The sequence below is a fragment of the Diadema antillarum genome, unplaced genomic scaffold, assembly GCF_040938485.1.
Source record: "Diadema antillarum isolate AM-2024a unplaced genomic scaffold, OU_Dant_1.0 scf00000182, whole genome shotgun sequence".
In the NCBI taxonomy this organism is placed as follows: Eukaryota; Metazoa; Echinodermata; class Echinoidea; order Diadematoida; family Diadematidae; genus Diadema; species Diadema antillarum.
This window is the reverse complement of record NW_027271071.1, coordinates 777,773-787,046: the sequence shown is the minus strand read 5'-3', so window position 1 is coordinate 787,046 and position 9,274 is coordinate 777,773. Positions and strand designations below refer to the sequence as shown.

Genomic DNA, 9,274 nt, shown 5'->3' with positions numbered 1-9,274 from the left:
CACGCGAGAGATATTTTTTATTTTTAGAATTGAAATGCAGCAATTTGGTGGACACTTTGGGTGAAATATTTGGACAGTTTTCTATCAAAAAAAAAAACCAAGAAAATCTTCAAATAAGGGGGCAAAATGCTTTGTTTGCCCCTACATGGCCGGCGCAGCCGTGGGGGCCGTGGGGGCTCGGGCCCCCACACTTTTTGTGCACCATACAAAGGAATACATAAGGTGTCATCACTTTGGGCCCCCACACTTTTTTTTTAACCCGGAAGTACGTAAGTGGCACTAAAATAGAAATAGATGGGGATCTTGAAGTATGGCGGCGGTAAGGTTATGTTTTTTCTCTGAAGACTTTTTTTTTTTTGCTTGTCAGCTGAAGAAACCCGGAAGTGGACGGGTAGAGATGAGCTGATGACCTTTTGTTTTTTATTGTTGTTTTTTTTTTTACTTGTCAGCTGAAGAAACCCGGAAGTGGACGGGGAGAAGAGATGAGCCTTTTTTTTTTGTTGTTGTTAGCTCATGAAACCCGGAAGTGGGCCCCCACACTTTTGAAAACACTGCGCCGGCCCTGCCCTATAAATTTATTTTCATTTTCATTTGAGGGGCAACTTTCCCCTACTTTCCCCCCCCCCCCCCCCCCCCCCCCCCCCCCCCCCGATCGACGCCCCTGTGTTGTCTTGGTTGAGCCAAAAGCACAGAACTCGTAGTCTGTGGCCAAAAGGCGGCGGACTCCATCCAGTCCGTCCCTGTCCTGCAGCCGTCCTTGCAGGCCTGCGCCTGCGCCTGGCTTCAGAAGTTGCAGCGTTTCACTTTTTGAGAGCTTCGCAGCTAGCTAGAGCGTGCGTCGATGCATGCATGCAATTTTATTGTTTATCTCTTCCTGATATTATACCACGTGCTGTGTAATATACAGTACCGAAGTTGGTGGCAGAGGAGGCAATCAAGAACCACCCGAGCTGCTGGATGTGGCGGAAGAGACGCTTACTCTACTTCCCGGTTGATTGTGTACAACATTCAGAATTCGTGAGTACGGTTTAACTCTCTTTCCCACCTTTCTTATGGCATTTGATTTATAATACTACGACAAGACCATAATTGTATAGTTGCTTCCCTGGGTGGGACACTGCACTACCCACAGTCACAGCTGCTACGGCACTGCAACACACCGTACCCAGCAGGGCGTTTGTGTCCTGCCTGGTCGGCCGCGGCCGTCGGGCTGTGTGCTGGTGTGCGCGTGTGTCTGGTCCATTATCCATTTCATTAGTTCACCAAACGGTAATTGTCGAATCAAAACCATTGTGCTGATTTGACATCATGACAGTCATATTAATGAACTGTATTGCTACCCCGTCGTCGACTCCGTTGGTACAGGGAGGTGGTTCCCACCTCCCTGGTTGGTGCATGGTGCATCTCACACATCATCGGACTCGTTCCCCGATCCTCTACTTTTGTACACTCAGCCTCAGGGGTGTCCCGCCCGTATATAAATTCTTGAGGCACAATACTTCTATCTAACAGTTAAAGTTGTAGATGTGTTGTGGATGTTGTAACAGTGATCAACAGGTAATTTGAAAACAAGTCCTATAGCTATGACTCGAGTATACTGTAAAACGAGAAATTTTCGCGTGCATTTTAATTTCGCGAATTTCGCGAGCGCCAAAATTCGCGAAATTAAAATGCACGCGAAAGTTTTTGTCTACACTACATGCATTGAATGCCAGTGGCAATTCGCGAAAATTTCATGCCGCGAAAAAGGCTGTCAGCTCCAATTCGCGAAAATTTCATGCTGCGAATATTTCATGTTTTACAGTACTCGGGCAGGTGTCTATGGAAAATGTGTGTTGTAGCAAAATCAAACCATGGGTGGCTTCCCTGTAGTTATTATTTGGCTGGCCCAGAAAAAAAGGTACTGTAGCATGTACTTTCACACTTCCTGGTCATATGATTTTGAAACATACACAAAGTCACCCTTGTTACTGAGTAGTAAACCTGAAATAATTGCATCTGAGTCTCCAAAGTCAAATATAAGTTAAGTTTGAACACTTTAACAAACTATTCGGGAAACCTTGATCATTTGAAATGCTGCTCTAGGACTGTACACAAGCAATTGGTACGATACAGTATGAGTATGTCAGCGCATGCAATATTAAGGGTCGACTGTTTGATCTGAATGTAGTGATTGTAGCTTCTATACAAAGTGGTTGAGCGTGTACATGTAGCCACTTTTTATCTTTCTCTTCTCTTCTATCTTTTCTTTAATTTTCAGGTAATATTTCGAACTTTCTCTTTCTTTACTATTCAGTATTTATAGTTATTTCTTTGTGGGTTTCAGCTTGTCTAACTTTATCAATTTCCTATTCAATCTTACTTTCTGCCTGATCTTTGTTTCCTTCATGGTCTACTTTAGTATCTTTGCCTCCATCTACCTTTCCTTTCTTTCCTCACCATTATCTTAACCCGTTGAGGACGGATTGATTTTGCTACAACACGCATTTCCCGTAGACACTTGCCCGAGTATACTCGGGACTCGTCCTCAACGGGTTAAGTTTAGTTCTGATGTATCCTTCTCTTCATTTCCTTTTTCAACCAGCATAATTCTCTCTTTCCTTCTGTTCATCTTGCTTTCATCCAGTTCTGATATATCTCTTTTCAATCTTTAATTCTTTCATGCTTTCTGCTTTTCTTTTCGAACATTTCCATCTCTCCCTTGCTTTCCTTTTTAATACTCTGTCTACATTCTTTCCTTCCATTATCTTTTGTTTATATGTTAAATGTACTTTCTATTTTGTATACCTTTTGTTTCATTTTCCAGGTTCACCTTTTTAGTATCTTTCCATTCATTTCCTTTCCCCCTTTTCATATCCTTTTCTCCATTTTCATATTATATCCTTTCTCTTTATATTTTTCCAACCCTTGCCTTTTTTAATATAGCCACATTTTTCACAACCTTCTTTCATACACACGTGTACACACACCCTCATGCCAACAAACACACATAACACAAACAACAATCCCAAACCTCAATCAATGGCTACCATGATACTCTGTACAAACTGAGAAAAAGGCAGTAAAAACAGACATCTTTTTAAAGATGCCATAGTAAACTTGCTATATAATAGCTGCATTCACATCAGTGGCTGTGCTCACTGCTGTGCCATGAGCATCTTTTGCACATGTCATGCTGTGGTATCTGCTCCTGTGCAACGCAGTTATCGCAGAGCGAACTAGCTGCAGTCGACATTCCGACAAGTGTAAAGTGTCACAACAGCGAAAATTTAATTTCTACTGGACTTGGGTCTCAGTCAGATGCAAATATCTGTGGCTGTTGGATATTTTGAGTGAGTTTGTGCGTGTTTTAGAGATCAGTTGACAAAGAAGTGCGAAAGTACACTGGCGCCAAAAACAAAACAAAACAAAACAAAACAAGTGACAGAACAGCACCCCAAAACATACAAGTGAAAATATACAGATCTTGTCTGGAGAACTGTTGATATTTGCTCTTAGATATTGAAGTACATGTACTTCCCCAAATAGTGCTGCCATACTGATAGATTAACAATTTCAGTTGGATAAAGGAAGGCAAACTGCAAAATATCAGCCAAAAAGGTTTGCCCGTAGTGCTACAATCTCAGGACATATACCAGATCGTGTTTGCTATGTAATTTTCTACAACTGATTATCAGTAATCTGCAAATTGAGCCAAAGCAGTATCCACCCATCTTGTGCTCTGAGAGTAAGAAAATATGACTGTTGGGGCATAATTGATCATTCTACCTATCTACAGTGTCCTGGATGGGGAGGACAAATTACATCAGCCAGACAAGGTTTCTTCTTTAATAGATGCTTTTGATATACGTGTATTGCAAGCAAATCCAAATGGCAGAAGATGAATTTTTAACACCCTTCTGGGAATTATTAGATGTCATGTGCTCGGTAAGTTGCACATATCAATAAAGAGAAAGAAAGAGGGAGTGCTGCTTTGTCTTGTGGAAATTACTTTGACAAAATCTAGTTGTAGTATCGATTTAAGATAAAAAGCATGGGTAAGTAGCCATAGTTCTGTGATAAAATAATTGGGAAAGAGCTCTTCACATCCCCATTCCCCAAAACTAATTTAGCCACAACACTCTACACTGCTCTACCCTTGTTTGCTTATGGACTGATGCACTCCAGTCTGAAATCTAACCATAAAAAAACGAAAAAACAAACAAACCTCATGCTAATGAAATCCGCTGCAGCTCTGGGCCCTGTTTTATGAAGAGTTAAGATTGATTATATAGTTGATTTCAACTGTAAGTCTATGGCAGCCTGTGTGTTAAGAAATTTTAAAATCGAGTATTATCTTTTGATAAAACAGGGGGCCCTGTAGTGCTAACAATAAAATGAGGGCTTTTGAAGAAAGCTGCAAAAAGTTCTGATGAGCCACCCTTTCTCCCAGGTTTAGAAATTATTTATCTGCTTTTCATATTCTGTGAATGATGTAGTCCGTTTGTCATTTGCTAAATCATAGAAATATTGTTTGTTATTTACAGCTCTGGCAACAGCAACATCACAAAAGCTGCTTGGAAGGAGTCTAAATGTTTGAGGTGAAGAGTTTTCAGCATCAACCATGGGAATTCGAGGCCTCACTACGCTGGTGAACAGACATGAGCGGAAGCTCTTACAGAGCCTGTGCCTGCACAACACAGCACTGGTAGTCGACGGCTTCGGTCTGCTCTTTCACATACTGGGAGAGACACAGGGAGCAGACCCCCTGTCACATGGTGGAGAGTATGAGCTGCTCAGGTCCAAGATGACCTTTTTCTTCCAGAACATGTGCAAATGCCAATGCCGCCCATATGTGGTCTTCGATGGAAGCTTTGACCTTGACGACAAGAAGCATAAGACACAACTCGAAAGGTTTCAGCAGGGTATCAGAGTGACCAGAGATGTTCATAAAGGATGCGATTGTATGGTATTGCCACTGCTGGCTTTACATCTCATGAAGCAGGTAATGACTGAGGTTGGAGTGTGCTTCGCATTCAGTCAGTTTGAAGCCGACAGAGAGATTGCCAGCCTTGCCAATCACTGGCAGTGCCCTGTGCTGGGGAAAGACAGTGACTTCTTTGTAATGGACCTGGCAGGAGGCTACATCCCGCTGACACATTTGAGGTGGAAGAATGTGGAGCAGTCAGGACATGGTAGATTCCACATTCAAGGGCAGATCTATCACCTCCAGTCTTTCTGTACGTTCTTCAGAGTGCAGAAAGATCTCATGCCGCTTTTTGCCACACTAGCAGGTAATGACTATGTTGATCCTTCCATATTGAACACTTTCATAAGTCAGATATATGGAGTGCATGAATGCAACAGCAGCAAGCGCCAATCACAGCTTCAGCACCTTCTTGACTGGATAGGAGATAAAGGGTCCTGTAGCGAAGCACTGGATGAAGTTTGGAGGCACATTCCAGACAAGACGAAGATTGAGAGTCTTGTTACTGCATCCATGGACATGTATCGGACAAAGAGTGAAACAAGTTGCTTGAAGTCTTACTTTGAAGGAGGCCACCAGCGATCAAGTGAACTGTTGCACTCCCCACTGTGCACTCATATTGATGCTCCTGTATGGGTTGCTGAGGCCCATCAGAGAGGACAGATGGCAAATTTGTGTGTGAACATCTTGAGCAAGCAGTACCTCTTCTCTGGCGTCCAGGTGGAGAATTTCAAGTTGCCAAGTGCGTGGTTGCCAGCAAAGTTTCTGTGTGCAGTGCTCAGTGGCATGATCCTGGCAGACACGCTTCAGAGGAAGAAGCCAGGTCAAATGGCAAACTGTGTTGTTTACATTCGAAATGGGGATGGATTTCAGCGCCTGAAGGTCTCTCCTGTGGTTGACCTGGATGGATATGGGAGGGTGCCGTCCTTGTCTCAGATTCCTGCGCTGCCACAGGAAGCAAAGCGTGGCCTCTTGATCAGAGTACTCTCCCCATTCCTTTGCAGGAGTGAGGACTTGGACTCCTTCCATTCTGACTTTCAGTTAGCTCTTCTTGCAACATTGTACTGGATCAATTCTGGGGAGAGCAGACTCACTGAACTTCACATTTCTGTCCTGCTCATTGGATGGATCCAGCTCTTCGCACAGAGGCAGTGTAGGAGGCATAGAAGAAGAGGTAGGCGTGCATCAACACCTACAGCCGACAGTGAGACAGAGTCTGAGCGGTTCAAGATCGAAGCAGAAGTGGTGATGGCAAACATCAATCTCAACCCCAAGCGAGTCCGTGTGAGTAAGCCTGACCCTGTCATTTCTCATGGATTTGCCCAGTGGCAGCACTGTGTCTTGTATGCCTTCCACCTCAACGAATTACTCCAGATGCCACTGCCGCCATGCGCAGACATCTCAGTGCTCTTCAATGGCCTGAACATGCACAATTTGTACTCTGTCCTGAAAGGTGTGCAAGGCAAGACGAGTCTCCATCACTGGATACCCAGCAACTTTTTCCGGAACGCCCCTCGAGCACTCCATGTCTACGAATCCATGCGACAGTTTCTGTCATCATACGCCAGAGAGGAAGCCCGGGTCAGCATCATCACAAACAGGAAGACTGGAAGGTCCCACAAGCGTAATCGGCAGAGGTCTGCCAGTGACTCATCAGGAGCTTGTGCAGTCAATGTTGGGGGAGGAGAAGATTGGGATGCTGAGGTGGAACCAAGATCAGGTTTGGGTTCTGATAATGATGATGATGATGATGATGATGGTGGATGGATGTCAAGCAACAGGTATGCTGCACTTTGCAATTAGAGGGCAAAATTGTGTGTGAAAGATAGGTAAACCATCTGTCTTAATTTGAGGTTGTGTGCCTCAGAAATGATGGTAAAAGACATGTTTCAAAACAGTCTCAGACTGTGCGATTTCAATGGGAATATCTAGGATCCAGGGATGCAATAACTCAGGAAGGTATATTTGAAATAACTTTTGCAATCGAGGTAACAAGAAGCATGTTTTTTAATGTGTTTGTTTTATTTTCGGATGAGTTAAGTTCTGGTGCAATAATGGGAGAGAATGTTAAAACTTTTTGGATATATTTTTGATACTTATTAGATTTTGTCTGAGTGTATGGAATTTATATTGGAAGAAAAGAAAGATATCAATTATACATACACGAGCAGAAAAAGAACATGATCTCTCTGTATGTAGGTCAACAGTTCTTTATGTTCACAAAGTGTGATAATGATTTTCCTCACTATTAAAGTCATATACCATGTTGTCCCACTTGAAAATCTGGAAATGTATTTCACATTTGTAGATGTCCTACATGATCAGCAGCTGTGGGGATTGTTCTGTCAATGTCTGTTAAAGTCCCTTTCAGAATAATTACATTTTTTTTCTTGAAAGAACTGTTCATTTTACAAGCTGTATGCCTTGTGCTCTGATATCGTTTCTTGTTTTCTATGCATATTTTGTTTTCTTTCATACATGCTTTCCGGCCATTTTGTTATTAGATGTACATTAATATATTATAAATGATATTCATGGCCACTCTAGTGGTGCTTGTATATCATTTTTGTAATGAAAACAGGCCTTTTGATCGTTGTCGTACATTATAATTCAAATAAAGGGGAAAAAAGAGACTTGATGATAAAAGCATTTATACGTTTGTGGAGATGTCACCAAGCGAGTTATTTAGAAACCAGTTATAAACATACTCTGAATTCAGATATTTGTAGAGCCCCCTTCTCTGCAATGTTGGAGCTTCAAGGAGAGAGTCGAGCTCTCAGCTAAACATCCCCACCTCTTTTGTCATATTTATTCTCGTAGATCTATGCATTGTTGCTTTATTTTTCTACTTACGTGTATGGTTTACCAGTATGAAGGCATAGGGACTATGTTTGTGCTTTCTCTGTGAAGATGGTACTTAAAGGACAAGTTCACCTTCATAAACATAAGGATTGAGAAAATGCAACAATGTTAGTAGAACACATCAGTGAAAGTTTGAGGAAAATTGGACAATCGATGCAAAAGTTATGAATTTTTAAAATTTTTGTGTTGGAACCGCTGGATGAGGAGACTACTACAGCTTGTGAGTCATATGCGTACAACAGTATAAAGAAAATATAAAGAAAATTCAACATATTTTCACTTTTTTCCACATAATAAAAGAGCACTTGACTTGGCTCTTTCTAAAGGCAGGGGGAATAATATTACCCATAACATTTGTCGGTAACGAGTCGGGGGAATGTGAACTTTTTTCATAAGATGAAATTTTGTGAAATTCTCTTTATATTTTCCTATATTGTTGTACGCATGTGACATCTAAGTTATTCACACACTGCAGTAGTCTTCTCATCCAGCGGTTACTGCACAAAAACTGCAAAAATTCATAACTTTCAAACGGATTGTCCGATTTTCCTCAAACTTTCAATGATGTGTTCTACTAATATTGCTACATTCTCTCAATCCTTATGTCTATGAAGGTGAACTTGTCCTTTAAATGCTTTTAAATGAGTGTAATGTGTAATTGCTTCTCCATACCATAAAAACATGGCATGATATATGGAGTAGTCATATATTTAGTGCGATATTAAAAAAAAAAAATAGAGCAAGTGTAGACTTTTCCCTGCTCAGTATCATCAGGCAGCTCTATCCTGCTGAACATTTCTATCATATATGCAGCATGTATACATGTACCTACCCTAGGCATGGATTGGGTACAGTATTCAGTCTCTGAGCTACAGAATGCTGTAGCTTCAGTTGGATATGCCAGGCACATTCTCAATGTGTGCATTAGGTATGCTTTTCCTCTTTTAAAGATGAACATTCCAGTGTCCCCTTTGATAGATCTTTCTGCAACCTGTGCAGGGAGATATTGATAAGGGACTCTGGGCACCATGCATGTCATAACTCAGTAAAAAATGTATGACGTCATGTCTTTTGCAACTAAGTCAAGAAAGTGCTTTTTGATTTTTGTTTATTATTGCTGTTATTTTTCATTATCATTAGTAATAGTGTTATTGTTGTGGTTATAATTATTATAATTTTCATTATCATTGTTATTATTCTTATTTGTATTATTTTTATTGTTGTTATTATATTATTATTATTATTATTATCATTATTATTATTATTATTATTATTATTATTATTATTATTATTATTATTATTATTTTGCATTGTGAGTTCTGGTGTTTTTCTGATGTCTTTCTGGTGTCTTGGAGGTACAGTGCTCTTGTGATTTCAAATGTCTGCATGCCGGATATTTCAATGCAATGTACATAATTATGTAGATGGCTCTGAATATTGGCATGA

General features: G+C 41.0%; 1 protein-coding gene across 1 annotated transcript; it reads left to right on the top strand.

The window, feature by feature from the left end:
* The first annotated feature begins 896 nt into the window (after window positions 1-896).
* LOC139723145 (single-strand DNA endonuclease ASTE1-like) lies at window positions 897-7,021 on the top strand. Its single transcript, XM_071634408.1, has 2 exons — window positions 897-1,017; window positions 4,527-7,021. The coding sequence occupies exon 2, from the start codon at window positions 4,604-4,606 to the stop codon at window positions 6,767-6,769; it is 2,166 nt and encodes a 721-aa protein (XP_071490509.1). The 5' UTR covers window positions 897-1,017; window positions 4,527-4,603; the 3' UTR covers window positions 6,770-7,021.
* Window positions 7,022-9,274: the final 2,253 nt, after the last annotated feature.

What these genes read in the sequence shown, in the direction of transcription:
- LOC139723145 (XM_071634408.1), top strand. Translation starts at nt 4,604, where the DNA reads ATGGGAATTCGAGGCCTCACTACGCTGGTGAACAGACATGAGCGGAAG.